Consider the following 18,272-nt stretch of genomic DNA (forward strand, 5'->3'; position numbering starts at 1 on the left):
TCCCGGGACGGCTGCAGGATTGCAACGGGCTCTTTCGGCACGCCAGCGAGGGTGGCAGACCCCCAATGCACCACGTTTGCTGTTAAAAATTTGCTACTGATCTACCCGTGCGCCAATTTTTGGAATAGTTGTTGGAGTAAATCCACTTAAAACAGAGCTTTGCCGTTGCTCTCAGCAGCAACACCAAGCAACAAACTCAGTAAAGGGTTAACGCCGGCCGCTTGTGCCGCTGCTGCCTTCCCTCTAATTGCTCTCTGCTCCTGCCAGGCGGAAGTTGGAGCGAGCAGTTCAAGTTCAAGGCTTGCTTGTGTGCCTGTGTACGCTTTTTCGGCTTGGCGGCGGAGGGCAGGAGCCGGCCGGAGCGGGGAGGGTCCGGCGAGCGGCGAGCAAACCCCTCTCACCGGAGCTGCAAGGATGGCTCAAGCCTCCGAGTGCCGAAATTCCCACCTCTATTACTACAGCATCAAATTTGCTCTGTCCACCTATGCCACCCTCTTCTCGGTAGGTGCTCCGGTTGCTTTTCTGTTCTTCCTGGCATTTCCCCCCACCATCCCACCCCTGTGGGTTGGATTTTACTTTTCAGCGTCAAAACTGCCCCTTCCAAGGCATCAAACCCTTGCAATAAAATCTGGTGCAGCAAAGCCTCTCGTGCTTGGCTTTAGCTGGGTCCAAAATGGACAATCTTGGGAAAAACTGTGGGTTTCGGTGGATTTAAGAACACTTCCCTGGAACTGCCCATCCCCAGAGCCGCTCTTGCAAATCCCTCGTGGCAGCGAGTTGCGTTTCGAGGCGTTTGGAGCGTAAACGTGGATATTTAATGTTTTTACCGCACAAGCACCCGTCGGGCGGCGTGGCCAGCCAGATCCCCGCTGCCTGTCTCGGCCGTTGCCTTTACGTTGCTCGCTAGGGCCGAGGCAGGAAAGCAGACGTCGAGTGGCGGGTATTTTAGCCAGGTTGCTTATTTTAAGAGGAAAAAATAAAACTTGATTTTAAGCGGTTTTGAATCATTGAGCTACGGTCGAGGCGAAGCTTCCCCGGCACCTGGGAGGTGCAAGCACGTGTCAGGAGCAGGGGACGGGAAAGCAAGAAATTCCCCATCCCTGTAGGGTCTGTGGGTCCTCAGTTAATGCATGAGATATGAAGTTATCGACTTCCTGGGGTTAATCTTGCATAATCCAGTCCATATTTGCAGATATTTCCTCCTGAGGTTTAAATAATCCTCTTTGCCCCGTGCACGGCTGCCTGCTGGGTGTGTGTAGTGGTATGCGTATCTAATTATATAGGTGTAATTACAGAAATATCTGCGTAAGCTCCCAGGCGGGCTGTGAACGGTAAACGGGGTTACAAGCAGGGTTTGAAAATGCTTTTTATTTCCTTTTTTTTTTTCTTTTTTTTAAATGAATGAGCTCATTGGGAGGGCAGCGCTCGCCCTCGCTAGCTGGGGATGGCAAAGCCCGTTGTCTCGCTGCGACGAATGACTTGTTCCCACTCTAGCGCATGAATGAGAATAAGAAAAAAAGGGCTTTTTTTGTAGTATATCTCACGGATTTCCTCATGCCCTGCTGGGTAGGGAAGGCTCCTGAGGGGAGAGGAGACTCGAGTATCTCCTATGGGGTGGCCGGGACCTTTGTGTACCCAGCAAGACCAAAAAAAATCCAGATTTCTTAACCCGTTTGAGGCTGTGGTTTGAGTTTTCGTGTAAGGATAGTGCAATATTTTTGCTTGCAAAATTAATCTGCGGGAAAACCTGTCACCGTGGGTTTGATTTGTCTAACGAGCTGAGTTTTGCTTGGTTTGAGGTTTCCCCAATGCCTTTAAGCGGCTGAAGGGCTGGGGAGGCGGTGTGTTTTACTTTCTCCCGACTAATCTGAACTCGGGTCGGGGCTGCGCTTTGCAAACGTAGATTAATGATGGGATGAACCAGCACAATCTCGATGCCAGTTATTTATTAATTGCTGGGGCATTCTGGGGGGCTCAGTGAGGCATCCTGGCGAGTCCACAGCAAGGAGAGACTCAAGAATTTCCCAGTGACTGGAAAATAACTGCAAAAAAGCCACTTTGAATTGCTCCGTCCCAGCTCGCCTTCCACCCTGGGACGGTCCTCATGCGGGGACGTGGCCCCACAGAATCCGTGCGGATCGCGCAGCTCCTGCGAGCTTTTCAGCCGCTTGACCTACTTCTGGCCTCATTTGCACATGTCGCCGCCATATTAATTCAACGGCGCTGACGAACCCTTCAAAGCCTCGTTAACCAGACGTGACCGGGGCTGGGTTTCTCTCTGGCCAAATGCGCTCGATAAAAAATGATTGTGTAGGAAGTTCTCGCTTGCGTTGCATAAAGGCTTTGAAACTGTAACCCCCCTGAGTAAAAATTCAGTGGGATAAGACTTGACTTGGTTTGCCATGAAGGATCAACGAGGTTTGGGGTGAGATGCGTCATGGTTTTCTAGCATAGGGTTGTCCCAGCCTGCAGAAAATTGGAGCTAGTGCCACTAGATCCTTTCCAGTGCTTTTCTCTAATTAAAATGCTTATTTATAGGTGGGAAAATCAGTAGAGGAGCGTGGGATAAGCCAGAGAGTGGCTGTAAACCAAACATGGAGCAAAGGGCAGAGAGGTTCCAGCATCGTAGGTTGGACTGGCTGGTTTTATACAGGTAGATTTAATCCTCATTGTTGAGGATTCAACGGAACATAGATTTGAAGTTTTCTTTTCAAAAAGAAACACTTCTTTAATTTTCTTATTTTTCCCATAAACCTGAAAATTACTATTTTAATTGACCCCTATAAAAGCGTATTTTTTTACAAGCCTACATACCGTTGGCAGTTAAACTTTATATGATGTATTTAATCGCTGTATTATTAATCCCATGAGTCTATCTTTTAATGGCTAAAAGCATTCAGTGCTTTCTATATTGCGGTTTCTCACCTGCACTTTACAATAAAACCTTCTGAGGAGGAACAGGAGTGCCCTGTCTGCTAATTTGAAGGTAGATGAGCCTTCAAAAGCTGGGAAGAACGATTCTGCTGTGAGCTGGAGATTTGAAAAACAAGATTTGGGAGTTTTGCCCTTAGTTTTACACCTCTGGCCATCTTGGATGGAGGATGAAGTGATGCCCCGTTCCCTTTGCTCCTCCCCGGACCAGTGCTCTGAGTCACGTAATCTGGCTGCTGGGGTCTGCGTGGGCTTGAAGCTACCGTCGTCGTGACTTTTTGGTGTTTCTGAAGAAGGAGAAATTACTGCCTTGCGTTAGCACGGCATTGACTCATCCAATTAATGCCGGAATGAGCCACGTCTGCCGCTTGGCCCTTGGCAAGCTCTGAGGTTGCGCTGCTTCGGCCGTGTTAATGTCCCCTTGGGTTCGTGGTACCCATTTGCTCTGCGTGTGGCTGCGAGTAACTCCTGTTACTCAGGTCTCTTGGGTCTTGGGACAAGGGGAATGTGGCATCTCTTAGGTATTCGGTGGGTTTTTTAGGACAGGGTAGGACTGTGCGTGCCTCGTTAGTACTAGTAGGATTATGCACGTCTCTTGGTAGCGTCAGGTAGCTGCCTCTGTGCCAAAGCCAAGTCATGCAAGGATGGAGAAGCAACGACAAGCACCAGAGAGCCCATGGCTTGAAGAGAGCTTTGCAAGCTCACCCGCGGGTTAGCTGCGAGCTCAGGCCACCCGTTCGGCAGCCCCAAACCCTGCCAGCATCATCAGAGCTGTGTATTATATTATTTTCTGTGCATGAATTGCCTTTCATCCCTTTTCTTGACCTCCAGGTCTCCATATGACTCTGTGATCAGTGGGACAGGAATTTCCTCCAGGGATTTCCACATTTAGCTCTTCTCCTTCCCAGGTCTCCAACCTCCCATGGCAGATTTTTCCTTGCCTTTGCCTGGAGAGGAAAACCAGCATCTCTGTTACCCCACTAAGAGATGAGGTGGAGCGAAACAGCTTTGGAAATGGGCTGCAAAGGTGGGGAAGGGTTGGTCATAGCAACTTGTATCGGGCTGTGAAATTCAACTTTGCAATTTTATCCATCCAGGAGTATGGGAGGGAGGAGAGCGAGTCGCGGGGGTCCTTTTTGGGGTGGGAACGGAGGTCGGACATCCTGGGGCGGCCGCTCGCTGCCCTCCACCCCCTGCCCACTCAGCTCCAAGAAGCACTAAAATCAAGCAGGACTGAAATTAAAACCTGAAGGTAATTTCTTCCCAGCTTGTAAGAGGAGAAGTGAGGCAGGACGCCTTCATCGCAAGGTCTGGTGGAGTTGCAGCCACCCCCTTGGCTTTCCCCGCGGCGATGGTTCGATTGTGTCGTTATTACCATATAGAAATGGGGTAATCATCCTCTCATTAGAGGGTAAGTGCAGATTTGTTTTTTCTCTTAGAGGAATTGCAGAACGGTTGTAATTACCGGCTGCTGTCTATCCCGGTGTTTGCACCGTATTAAGGTGATCACCGGGCAATTAATATGTAACTACAGAGGATTTACCAGCAAACTTCATTATGTGCCTTACCATGTCGTCGAGCGTGGGAGGTGGAAAAGGGTTGTGACGCCAGGAATCAAAAATATCTGTGCTGATTGAATTTGTATGGCAAAAACAACCCCCCCAGTGATGGAAACCAGGGCAGCCAGGCTTTGCAAGGGCTGATGCCAACTTTTCCTCCTGCTTTTGATGCTCCTCTCCGGCTGGAGGGGGACGGGATGATCAGGTTTTTGATGAAATACGTGGTTATTCCCCTTGCAGTTTTTCACGGTGCTGCATAGGTCCTGGCAAAGACTTCGACGTCACCGGTTTGCTCCACATCCACCATTTTTTCAGAGAAACGTCGCTTTTCAGGGAACGCTGGTCTTTCTCCCAGCTATTTTCCATCCAAATCTCTCTGCCACGAGCCCTCCTTTGCAATCTGCCTCTGCTGGGAGGTGTGCCAGTATATCCATTCCCTTCCTCGAGGTGCGTGTTGCTTTGTGAGATGCTTTCTTGTGCTTTACGCTGCTTTGAGTAGAAGCAAGTCATTTTTTAACCGGAGGGTGCTTTTTGGCTGGCGGCATGTGGAGATGGGCTGGGGTCCAGCCTGCAGCACTAATCCTCAGCAGAGCAGGTTGCAAGGGGCTGGGTGATCTTTTAAACTAGCAGCTGAGCAAGGAGAGCACCAAGAAATTCAGGTGGATCAGCTCAAAATTTGCTTGTTAGTCCCAGGGACTAGTTTGAGTTGCTTGGGCATATGTAGCACGCAACCTTTTCTAAGCCATGAACCCCCAAAAAAGCCATGCAGCATGGCTTGGGTTACTCTTCAGCCCTGATAAAGTTATTTTTAAGCAATGCACGTGTCCATCCTGCAAACCATCCTTGGTTTCTCTCCCTTGCTAACCCGTCCCACGCACGCAGCTTCCCCAGCCCCTCGAGCATCCAGCCCTCGAACCCCCTCCCAGGTTTGCTCTGTGCTTTTTCCATGATCTCTTCCCTCACTTGCATCGCAGATGGATTAATTAAAAGGGAGAAAGTGTTTCTGACCGGGATTAGCATGGTGTGCGTTAATGTCGACCCCCCCACCTTCAAAGCCAAATGTATTTCCTGGGACACCGTGTTAAGAGGGAAACATTAAATCAAACCCAATCCCAACGCACCAACCTGACGCTTAAAATAGAGTATAAAGATGAAACGGTGATTAAATGCCTGTTATCAGAAATCGGCCTGCCTGTTTAGATTCCAATAACTAAAGTGTCCCTAAAATATCACGAGTCTAAATTTCACTTTCCGAGCGATTTCAGTTCCTTTATAGATGAGATGGAGCCTGGAAGCGGACAGTGATTGATAGACATAAACTAGCTACAAAAACACACCAGAAATCATGTCCAGGCGGAGTAGAGAAGAAAAAAACCAACTCCCTATAAAGCCAAGATTATGCATAAAAATTAAGGATCGAACTGTCAGTATGAATTTGAAGGAATTGTTTGAGCAAACTCATTAGGAGCAACGAAGCCTTTTGGAAAGGTGAACGTGGTGGAAAAGGAGAAAAAAAAAAGGAGTTTTATCTTCTCTTTAGAGATGTAGGTTTTTGAGCGCGGGTGTCTGTGGCCAGGGGCTTTGCCCCTGGAGCTCCCGCTGTGATTCGGGGTGGGGAGGGCAGCAAAAAGCAACGTGAAAAGGGCTCCGAATGCTCCTCCGTTTCCTTGCTGACCTTTTCAGGTGTCAGCGTGGCGCCGGCTGAGAAGCCGCTTGCCTCCGGCTGCACCGCGGGGCCAGCGGGCACGATGCGAACGGCTCCTGACAGCACAAAACACTTGGGATTGCGTTGCTGGCTTTGATGTTGAAGGAGCCGAAGGGATGCAACCAGCCCTTTTTGGAGCCCTGCTTTATCCCGGCATCGTTAGGCTCTCTTTTTCAATTAGAGCTGTTTCACCGAAGGGGAAGACAGGCGAGGAAGGTTGTCATAAATAATCTGTTGCTTTTCTTTATGGCACTCTTCATCCAGGGATCAAAGGCTCTTTGCAACGGTGCAGTTAGCTTTGTTTCTAATTGTTGATGCTGGCATGGGAAGAGAGGACGAGCGGCTCGCCGTGGGTTTGGGTGTAAGTCGGTGCTCAAGCCGGGTGTAAAAATGATGGAGCGAAACGAGTCGCTCTGGGGGTTGTGCTCCTCCGGGTGGGAGGGTGGGCTGTTGGTGTTAATGACTGTCAGCCTCTGGGTCTGTCAAACCCAAGGTGAGGGCCAAACCGAGCATCCGGATGGACCGTAAAGATATGGGCAGGAAGGGGAGAGGAAAAAACTAGCAAAACCTAGCTTAAAGCTGTCCAGCTAGACTGATCACGCTGCGATGATACGTCCCCTTCGCAGCCAGAGGAAGGGCAGCCCGGTCTCGAGCAAAGGGGATGCGCCGAGTGCTGATGGCACCGCTTGGGATTGGATGTTAAATGTCCTGGGGTTGGGTAGGTTTTCCTTGGCCAGCTGGGACATCTTCCACTTCTCCCTCAAAGCCTTTGCTTTTTCCCTGTTGGCATCTGAATCCCATCCCATGCTTCCCTTGCAGATCCTCGGCCTCGTGATCTTGTGCGTCGGGATTTACGCCGAAGTAGAGAGGCAAAAGCACAAAACCTTGGAAGGAATCTTCCTGGCTCCGGCCATCATCCTCCTCCTGCTGGGCTTCACCATGTTTGGCGTCTCCTTTGTCGGCATGGTGGGGAGCCTCAGGGACAACCGGACGCTGCTGAAGACGGTAAGGCTGTTACCGTGCTCTCTGTGCAGCCCTCGGGATGGTCTGGGTGATCTCAAGGAGGAAAATTAATGTATCCCAATGAATCACCACCACGACTTACAGCAACCGTGTGCCCCTCCCAGATTTAAATGCTTGCATGATGGGACTGCTCGGTGGTTTTGGCTCTGCTGTGAAGCCAGAGGAGGGGTAACAGGGAGAGGATATATTTAAATTGCGGAGCTGGCACCCTAATTTCCCTGTTATCCACGGCTGAATGCCTCTCAACATCTGTGGGAAGCACTGCTGCCTTCCTACTGAGGTAACAAGGGAGTTCTGTTTGGGGCTGAGATCCTATCTCTGCTGGAGCAAATTCTCCACCATTTAAGTTTATTTTAGCTGTGACGATGCCGATAGAAAATATCTTCGTTTCCTTTTGCAAGGGGGTTCTTAGTAGAGAGAAAAATTGCCTTTGAAGTCCACACTGGAAGAGATCCAGGACGCTAGGGCAAAGCTGTTCACTCCTAACCTGCTTTCCAGGGATTTTGTTGGTGTGTTGTGCATCCGACCGCTTGTCCTCCCTGCAGCCCATCGCCTGCCCTTGTGCTGGGGTAACACCTCTGCCTCCAGCGAGGAGCAGGAGGCTGCAGGCACCTATAAACTGAATTAAAAACCATTCCCTCTGTTCAGATGGGAGCGAAGCTCCTCCATCACGCTCGGCCAGGGCCAACATGCATCGATGAGCTCCGTGACAGCTCTGTTGGCTCTTCGGCTGCGTCCGGCACTCCCTTGGTGAAGAAGTTGCTTTTGGATGAATAATCCGTGCTGGTCCATGGAGCTTTCCTGCTGGCGCGTGTGTGCCTTGCATGCTAACGGTTTGCATAACACCTTCCTCTCCCACTGGTTTGGGTTGAATGGTTTATTAAAATCAAACGCTCTGGGTAGCTAGCACTCACTTATACTGGCTTGCAATATTGCTTTTAAAAATTGCTCAGCATTTGCATTTCCAATTAATACAGATGGGAGCCCAAATTGGAAAACCAATATTGTCTTTGCTTCTGCATGAGCAGAATTACCGTTGCTTTTCGGTACGTCCGGCTTTGAGCCACCTGCGATAGGTGGTTGTCTGCGTAGCACTTAGGTGGCTGGGCTCAAAGCTGTGCAGCGAGCGAGCAGAAGAGGAGGTTTCCCATCAGATCTCTATCGCAGTGAGCTACCGTCTGCTCTGTCCGAGAGCTGCCTCCTAACCCCGGGTGCTCAGAGGAGTCTCTCAGTGAGCGGCCAGAGACATCCCATCCAGGTGATGCTTATGGTGTTTAAATAGCCCTGATAGCTTCCTTGCTTACAAATTAATTTTTAATTCATTCCTTATCAACCGACTTTTTTCGTTCTGTTTGGATGCTAAGTTATAACACTGGGCTTTTGCCTGGACTCAGTTATGCCTCTAACATACAACCTTCTTTTCCCTGTCCATCAAAGCAACTGGGAAAGCTCTGTATTTCTTTACGATCTAAACCTAGAAAATATTTTTCTGCCAAAGTTGAAGTTATGTTGCTTGTGGAGAGTATTTCATCTTCTTTTTCGTTTGTCTGCTTTCAAAGCTCTACAGTATTGTGTTGACTCTATCTCGGCTTATTCCAAAGAAGGATAAGTACTTCAAATTTACGATAATATTTTTCTTTCTGTGCTAATACTCATGAATCATGGCTAATACTCTGTTTTCACAACCCAGACCGAATTTGGAGGCAAAAACTTGACACATCAGAGGGTAGGAAATCTCATCCTTGGCGACCCAGGGCAACAGAAACCCAAGCTCATTAACTGTACTGCACAGGTTGTCGGCCAAATCAATTCTGCAATGAGCACAGCTGAGAAAAATAAATAATCCTGCCCATTTGGGTTGGCTTTTTCTCCCTGTGGATATAAGCAGCTTCACGCCTGCCATGTGGAATAAATAAAGCAATACCCATGCAAGTCATCATGCACAATAACCTTTGCATCCCTTTTGGCTAGGATGTAAGAAAGGGGATGTTTGTTTTGTGTGTTAAAAGACATTGTATTTCTGGGTGGTGGGTTTTTGGGGGTTACTCAAGACTCCTTGCCTGCCTTGATTTGGCTGCGGAGCAGCACAACTGGCCCAATGCTACATTAATGATCTATTTTACGGGAGCAGATAAATGAAGTGATATTTCTGACCAGCCTAATTCCTGGTCTTGGAGCTGAAATGCTGTTTCCCCCATGGATATATTCAGCTCGATGGGCATCAGCACGAGGAGGAGAGCACGACAGCATTGAAGCGTTTTGGAAATGCTCTCGATGACGAGATAAATAAGGGTGTTCCTTGCGCACGCATTGCGCAGTCGCACAAATACAGGAGGTATTTGTGGTCTGCATGGAGGCAGAAACTGCAATGCCACCTCGTCTTGTAGGAAATAGCATTACAAGCCCATAGCAGGCAAAAAATGCCCTTAAAGAGCGTCTCTAAGAGCCCGGGCCACGAGCGTGGGTTTGCATGTCCGCCTCTGGCTTGCTCTGCCGCCTTGGATGAGCCACGGAGGACTTGCCCACTCAGAGGGGTTGCAGGTCTGTACGGGAGCAACCTTGGATTGGTATTTCCTGGTGGAGATGCAGCTTATCCCAGCAGAAGTGCTTTATCCCAGTAGCTTAAAACAGTTCCCCAGTGGGACTGGGCTGCACTGGAAAGACCATTGCTGCTGGGATGGCTTTATGGCGCTGAATTACTTGATGTAATTACTTGATTACTTGCTTGTGCTCTTGCCCACTAATGGTTATATTGGCAAAACCGTGCGGCCGAGCCTGGACTTCTTCGTTGTGTTTATGGTGGAACTGTCTGCGAAATGCATTAGCATTTCCCTTCATCACCCAAAAGTGGGTGCTTATACCAGGAGTTCATAGCGGGTTTCACTGCGGGACGTCCTCTCTCATGCAGCGGCCTCTCGAGGCATGGGAGACTGGGGCTTGCTTTCATTTGTAGAAGTTCTTTCACACTGGTTTTCTGCTGAATTTTACCAGATAAACTCTTGAAAAGACATTATTGGTTCGTGAGTTTTGTAATCTGTTCACCCTGAGGGAGAATCTGATGGCGCAGGGAGCACGAAGGAGGGACCTCTGCCCTGTGAGCCCCAAAAACGGGCTCAGGACAGACCCTGGAGATGGTATCATGAGACAGCGTAAAAACGCACGTATTGATGCTGATGGAAAGTCGATGCAAGGATCCCTTTGGGCTCTTGGGAACTTGTGCGTGCAGATGTACTGCAGCTGCTCCAATGCCTGCACATGCGTTTTCAGGGAGCCCGAGTTGATGAGCACAAAACCACAACTTCAAATCACTAATAACAATTGAATTGTCTCTTCATCTAAAAATATGTCTTGTTAATCTGGAGAGCAGGAATTAATTCCTCTCTATTTCGGAGAAAACATTTCAACGCCTTACAAAAAATTCATCAGATAGCACTTGACATTAATAACCTTTTTGGTTTTCTTTTTAACATAAAATGCGGTGGCTGTAGGTGTGGGTGGGTACCTGTGTGTGTACTTGTTAAATCCTCATCCATCTCAGTCGCTGCTGATGGATGGATTTTTATTTTCCTTAGCCCCCTGGACAAAAATCGACCAACATTTCTCTTAGGCAAAACAGTTACGAAAGCCACCCAGCTCCTAAGTCTGTTACTTGATATATTATTCCAATATCCCCCCTGCAAGGTATCACAAATTACCTTTTGGTTTTAATCTTTTCCTTATCAATCTTATTCTCTCCAGTCATCACCTGTAATTGTCATGCACAACCACACGACTCGTACCCCTGTGTAAGCCAGATTATCACGTCTTTAATGACTTCTCTAATAACCCAAGCAAAGTCTATTCAATAAAGTCGCCGTCTGTTTGCAATCCTCAAGTTTATTAGAAAAATTAAAGGCAAGACCTGGGGATTTTAGCTGCTGGCGTACGTAATCGGTGTTATGAAGACTCGTATTTAATAGATTTAAGAATAAACATAAGAGTTTCTGCTCGGAAATTCATTTTTTTCTGTCACTGTTAACATTTGCAAGGCTGGAAGAACTGCAGATTGTCTGATGAAGATGGCTTGCCTTTGCTTTTGGGGACTTCAGGGTGATTTAGTGAATAGACTGTAAAAATCAATATTTTTCTCGCTCGGTTACATGGCTGGGGGAGCTGGGATGGTTTGGTTTAGGATCTGGAATTGCAATGGGACAGGCTGCTCCAGCAATCGGGTTTTGCTCTTGAATATACCCAAACTGGCTCCTCTTCATTTTTTTGGAGCTGTTTTTGCTAGAAATGTATCACATCTTATTCAGCATCTCCCACCTGGGGGCTTGGGACGCGTGTGCTCATCCCATGGATGTTTTAGCTTCCAAAAAGTCTGTAAAGCCCTGGATTTTCAGAGGCAATTTTGATAGAGTTGCATTTGTTTTATACAGAACAGGAGAGAGATGAGGGTCCAGGTAGGCCAAGAAATCCAACTTTCCCAATTTTCTCTTCCATTTGGGTTCCTCCTTTCCTGCGTTGGGTTTGCCAAAATTTGTCACCCAAAGCAGGATTTAACCTTTGCCTTGTGGCAATGAGAGATCGTCTGCTGCAGCAGCTCTTTTGCAGGTGTTATATATATATATTTAAAAAATATATAACCAACATAAATATACATATAAATAGTTATAAATATCGAAATGTATATTTATGTCTATACTGCTATTTCCAAATGTCAGCAACAGCAAGATGGGAAAAGCAAACTCCAGCGATCACCGCCAGCTTTGCCACTTATTTTATTTGCAATTTTGTGTTTTAGCTCTCGAGGTCGACCCATGATGTGACTTCCCGAGCTGGGCTTGAAATGTTCTTTCCCCCTCCCCTCTCCAGCCCTGATTGCACGTGTAAATAGAGAAATTAAACGCTGGAAAATGGCAGATATGTCAGGTTTGAAGAGCGGAGTGAGTACGGCTGCGGGGAAATGGTTGGCAATCACAGAGCTATTGTGTGGATGGAGAATTGTCCTTCTTCTGGGAAGATAAATTCCCCCTCAAAGAGAGTCAGCTACTACAGTGATTTGAAGCTTGGAGGCCCTGAATAAAAGCAATCAGAATAACGCACGTGTGAAGGAGCACTTTGAGGTCTGAGCTGGTCCAAGCAGCTGGGGTATTTTTCCGATCGCGTGGAGAAAGGGGCAAAAATGGCGTGGAAAACCTCGATTACAGCGGTGCCGTATAAAGCGTCCCTCTGCCACATTCATTACCCTATAGCAGCCACTTAAAATCAGTTTTAAGTCTGAGGAGGTGAAAATACTAGTAAGTAGCACCTTCCTCTTATTTTTCTTCTGCGTTCGGAAGAATTGGGTGAGATAGTTTAAAAGAGTTCATGTTTTGTGGGTGCATCGTTTGCGCTTAAACCACTTGGAGAGTTGACTCAGGCGTATTTCTCGTGGTTTCACGGGGGTGGAAAACCTCTTGGTTGAGGGCAGAGGATTTGCACAGGGTATCCAGCTCATCCATTTACCCCAGGGTGTGCTCGCCTCCAGGCCAGCAAAAAGAAATAGTTCCTTGAATTTCCAAATTTCCAGGAGCAGAGGGCTTGGAAAACGCGTTGGGATGAACCGAAAGGCTCGGCGTGATCCCCTGAGCATGGTGACCTCGGTGCTTGGAGGAATTTGGGGTGAATCTGGGCTGGCCTGGGTTTGCAAAGTTTGCAGCTGATGGCTGGAGGTGGGTTTTTCTGTCCCTGCAAAATGAATGAGGGAGAACCGGCGGTTTAGGATGCGGCCAAAAAACCGGGGTATTTATGGGCAATACGGAGATTCCCTTCCAAAAAAACTTAAAGCAATTTCCAGGTGAAATGGGCTTTGGCCACCGTCTCCTTTAGGCTGTTTTTTTGGCTATTTCTACCCTCTTAGAGGATGAAGAAGGGGAAGGAGTTGCCCTTTCTGCCCCAGCAAGAGACCCTGCCGCGTGGCTTTTCCCATCGGCGAGATGCAGCTTTTGGAGAAGCGGTTGCAGGTTTTGGTTGCGAAAGATGCAGCTTTTGGAGGTCGGGTGCGTCCGAGCTCCGCCAGAGCGCAGCGTGTTATGGCTCGACGGCGGGGATGGCAGCCCTGGGTGGCTCTGGCGCTGGGGTCCGGGGGGTATCGCACATCCAGTGCGGCGGAAAACTGGCTAAATAAAAGGCTCCTTCTGGGTGCAGGTTTGCACGAGAACTGAAGCTGCATTTCTGTGTTGGAACTGATCCGGGGTTATAACCAGTGCTGCGAGGGAAGCCACCAAGCGTTTTTCCGCTTGCTTTTGTCTGCTTGCAGGGAAATTTTAGGTTAATTAGAGGATGCTTACTGCAAAACTCCATTTCTCTTTAGGCTTCCTGGGCACCAGGTTGGGGTCCGGGGTCCGCTGCCCTGGGCGGAGGGGGGCTCAGCTCCCTGCATCCGCAGCGAAGAGTTTTCTCTGGGTATTCTGATATCAGCAGGTTTCGATGGTGCTGCTTTAACTCTCCAAAAAGCAAATTCCTGGTAATTAGCAGACAAATAGACCCCACTGGGAAAAAGCGCTTGAAGAAACTCCTTCCTGCAGCGGTTTGCTCGGGGATCTGCATATATTTCTTTTTTTCTTCCTAAGCCTGCTGGTTATAAGCGCGCTCTGATTACAGGCTCTCTAAACAAAAACGCTCTTGCTTTATTTTTTTTTCTGCTTAGCCACGCAGACGGGTGGATAAATGAGTAGGGCCTGACATTTGTGCAGCAGCGAGCGTTCGGGATTGCCGGGGGAGCTGAAAACATCCCAGACTCGGGAGCAAAGGCTTCGGGCAAAAGGAGGAGAGTCCCAGCTTTGTGCTAGGGACCGGATCCGATGGGAAAGGGCTTTGGAGCAGGCAGGTACCGACGCTCCCCACGGGCAGCCTTTCACGCTCCCTGTTCGCGTAACGAGCGTCCGCAGCCTCCTCCTGTGTGGGACGGACCTGCAAACCCTCTAACACCCGAATCTCCCCCAAAACACAGCGAGAAAAAGCCTTGCAGGGACCCTCCAGCACGTTTCACCCGGCTCTCTGCATCTGATTTGTTCTCCTTTAAATCGGTGGGTTTCAACCCTTTTTAATTATTATTATTTCATTTGCTTGAGACAAAGCCCAGGCAGCAGAAGGGGCTTTGTGCAAGGAATTGTGGCCGATCTCCTCCGTTCAGGCCGGCTCACCTCCTGGCTGGGGCTTTTTAATCGCCGCAACGTGCTTTAAACGGAGGTTCGCTTGGCCCGGGTTTGGCTCTGAGGGAGAAGAGGGGGCTGCAGCCCTGGGGGAGTTAATGATTCTTTTGCCACGCTGATTATTGGCGCTTTGACGCTGAATTTCTTGCAGCGTCCCCGTTCACCATCTTCCTAGGAGCGGTTTGGGAAGGTTCTGCAAGCAGCAAAAAGCATACTTTATTATTCCCGGACCTCATACGTTGAGCGTCGCCAGCGAACTCCCAGCACGTTGCGTTTCTTTGCTCGGTGCTCGCCCCTTTCTTTTTTAATCTCCTCGCTAAATTAGCCATTGCAATAAAACCAGCCATCCCTGCAGGGCATTAGTGGGACTTCACAGCTTCTGGAAAGCCCAGTAAAGCGCTGTTGTTACAAAATCCTTCCAGAAATCCTCCAAGCGTGGGTTATTTATGGACATCACTGGCGTTGCTTACCTTCTCAGTATGAATTTTTAATAAATAAAAGTTATATATATTTTTATATATACATATATGCTGCATTTTTATTCCCTAAAATAACTGCTGGTGGTTCCCCAGCATCCCTCAAAGTCGATGCTGCCCATTGCACGATGAAAGGGTGCTGATGAGCACCCGAATAAGGCTGAGGAGAGTTTTTTGCAAAATCTGAGATGATATTAATAGCGTCCAAGTGGTTTAATCTGCATTAGGAGTTTCCAGTGAATTGCTTGGTGCTCGATAAAAGATTGAACCGATTGCGCCGTTGACATATTTTCCCTGATTGGGGGGAAAGCAACAAGTACAGAGATCCTTGGAAAGAGGTGAAATTTGATTGCTTGGCCCTCAAACTGTGAAATAAATTAGATTTGAAAGGAGCCATCGCTCACGGAGCTGGGTGGAAGGGGTTCTGAGAGGCGACATCCACCTCTGTTCATAAAAACCTGCTTTTCTTTGGGTTTTTGGGAACATGAGCATGTTCTAGCTGCAGCACTCATCCTGGTCTTGAGATGAGAGAGGAGGGTAGCACAGCTATAGCCAAGGAAGGGTTAACAGCAGCCAAAAATGGACCCAGCTGTAGGCTATAAAAGCCCAAAAGGGGAAAAAAAGGAGTTTCTGGCAGGTCTGGGGAGCAGATTTGGTCTTCAAAGGGGCAGAGCAGGCATCTGGGGACATCGTGGAGGTGGGGCTGGTGCCTGGGGTGCGCAGGATGGACCACGCTACATGACCAGGGCTCTCAGGGAGTCCCAGTCGATTAGTGGCAAGGTTACCAGCTCTTTTGGGATTAAACTCAGGCTTTTTGGTTATTTAGCTTCTGAAGCATAAAGGCAATGTGTATTTTGACTTGAGGCTTGGCAGATGCGTAGAAGAAACCAGATAGGGGGGATGAGCCCCAGCCTGGGTGGCTGGGCAGGAGGGGCATGTCGCATGCCCCCTAAATAAAATTACATGGTTTGCATGAATAAAACACTGTCCTGGGCGAAGGGATTTATTGCTAAAACAGAAGATGCTCTGCAAAGTCTCTTGATCTGGGCTTTTTTGTCCTCGTTTAATCTGTTTAGGAGATATTCCTGACAGTTTTTGGCTTGTGGTTTGGTTTTTTTTTTTTGCTTCAAAGCAACTACGAAAGCTGTTTCTATGTGGGAATAAACATTTATTTGGGTTTTCAGAGGAAAGGCTGCATGCAACTGTCTGTCAGGAAAAGAAGCAAACCCTTAGAAAAGGCCACTCCACATGGGAGAAAGCTCTAACATGTCATTAGGAAGAAATGGTTCTTTAAAAACATTACTTTAGAGTTTCAATTTGGGGATAAAAGCAGGTGGATTCACGTTTCTGGGCTCACGTGGAACCGTGGACTCCGCTGTGGCTGGTCCCAAGGAAGGCAGAAGAGACGGCAGGCGCTTGCGAAGGGGCAGGTTTAGTGGCCTCCAGGGTAGGGTGAAAGACGTATTTATCACACGCCTCTGCATCGGGTGCGTTTCACGCAGCCGCGCGTTCGGTCTCTTCCCCTTCATCAAGAGGGAACGACCAGTTCCCTCTCCGGATGCCCAAAACTACGGCGAAACCTGGGGGCCGCCGTCCTGTAAACCCCTGTGCCTGCAAAACCAGGGGCACTCGTGCTTTGTAGGAAGAGAAATTAAATTGCACAAGTTTCTTTTCATCTTGGGGATGGGACGTCCAGATTTCCCATCCCTTGACAACCTGTCGCCACTTTTAGATTAATAGGGCCAAACTCTTTTCTTGCATTGGCTTCAGTGGGGCTGACGTAGCTCCTAGTGGCAGCTATAGAAATGGATAAAAATAAAATGTTGGGGGGGTTATTTGCATGAATGAAGAATCTACCTGTTCCCACAGGGGTTTAATGGTGGGTATAGAGCCTGGAACGAGGATAAAATTATCTCCACGCTTCGCGGAGGGGGTTCAAACCCCTCGATTCCTCCTCCATTTGCTTCTATAAGGTGTCGTTATATGGGGCTTGTAGAGTCTTTTCTTTTAAGCATGACCAGTAACTTTTTCTCAGAAAAAAACCCCACTCGATTTCTTAAATTAGGCAGTTGTTTATGATCTGCCTGTACTATTTTAATGGTCAGTTCATCAAGAGGACAGAAGGGTTCACCAGCAGCATTTTCAGCCTCAGCTTTCCAAGCGTCCTGCTGCAAAGTACCTGGGAATCTATTTATAGGTTTATTTCTTTTCTTTTTGGCTTGTGTCATGGGCTCTCTAGAAATTATTATCCTCATTATCGCTTTTATTATCTTGTCCTTTCCTGTGACTGAGCTGAAATAGGAAATGGATCATCAAGAAGCAAATCTTTTCCCTTATCAGCCTCCAGGCGCCACGTGGGAAACTCCTGGCGCTGGGTAAAAAGGAAGAATTTTTGGAGATTTTCTTCTTTAAAACTTCTTTCCCTGCAGCCGTGGTAGCCGGTCGCTTCCCTGGGCCACGCTGTGAGTTCGCAGCAGTGTTTCGCAGCCAGAGGTTGCTCATATTAAATAAACATCACAGATTTCTCTGGTGCTCTCGTGTTGCTGCAGGAACTCTTCCATCCTACCGGCTGCATCTTCTCCTCTCCCTGTCTCATCCCAGGCAAAGAGAGCATCCCTCTCCCATCCAAAATCCCTGTGGAGTCACACTGAATGTGTGAACCTCTCGTGGCCGTAGGTGTCTCGAGTGCATCTGAGCTCAGGAGCGATGCTCAGCCTTTATCCACAGCTCAAGGCTGCTTCTCTGGGCTGGCTCCCGAATAAATCCCTGTGTGGTTTATTCATCTCTCAGCCCCGGGGCGTCCAACCCATCCCTGACCCGTGTTCGTCCTTTCTGCCTGGTGAGGACACGTTCGCGCTGGAAATGGGAGGCGGCTGCATGCTGCTCGTGGTCTGGAAAGGAAGCAGCAGCGGGTTTGCACCCCTCTGTCAGCCAGACCCGTGGCTGGAAGCATCTTCTCGGGAACAATTTGGTATTTCAGGTGTTTTTTAAGCTTCTGGGAGATGGAACTTGATGGCAGGACATCCTAGCTGGTGTACAGAGGTGGCAGAAAACCAAACACCCGGAGGACGCATGGGAAGCGATCGGTCCGGCAACCTATATATTGCTTATGTAAAATGACCCTAATGAAGGGGGTTATTCCCCAAACTGGAAGGAGACCTGTCTTTAAACCTGAGTGTGGTCCCCGGGCACTTTCCTTCTGCGCTCAGTTGGGCATCGGGAGAGATTAATGATGGACAAAACGGTGCTGGAGACTTGTTAAAGGAGGGAAGGAGCAGCCTGGAGCTCTGCTGATCATGGGAATGGGGTTAATAATGTTTTTGTCAAGGTATTTGAGGGAATGCAGGATAATTTATTGTGAACTTTTGGATTGATGAGCTTGGGTAGGGCAGGGATCGTGCCC

At 48.5% G+C, this 18,272-nt stretch overlaps 1 protein-coding gene across 1 annotated transcript in view; it reads left to right on the plus strand.

The window, feature by feature from the left end:
• The first annotated feature begins 414 nt into the window (after positions 1–414).
• Positions 415–18,272, plus strand: part of LOC104626840 (tetraspanin-15-like) — a 44,378-nt gene continuing 26,520 nt past the window's right edge. The window contains exons 1-2 of the mRNA XM_010294864.1: positions 415–501; positions 7,015–7,200. Of these exons, the coding sequence (XP_010293166.1) occupies positions 415–501; positions 7,015–7,200 (273 nt within the window). The remainder of the gene's footprint in view (positions 502–7,014; positions 7,201–18,272) is intronic.

Source organism: Phaethon lepturus, unplaced genomic scaffold (genome assembly GCF_000687285.1).
Source record: "Phaethon lepturus isolate BGI_N335 unplaced genomic scaffold, ASM68728v1 scaffold14249, whole genome shotgun sequence".
Lineage (NCBI taxonomy): Eukaryota > Metazoa > Chordata > Aves > Phaethontiformes > Phaethontidae > Phaethon > Phaethon lepturus.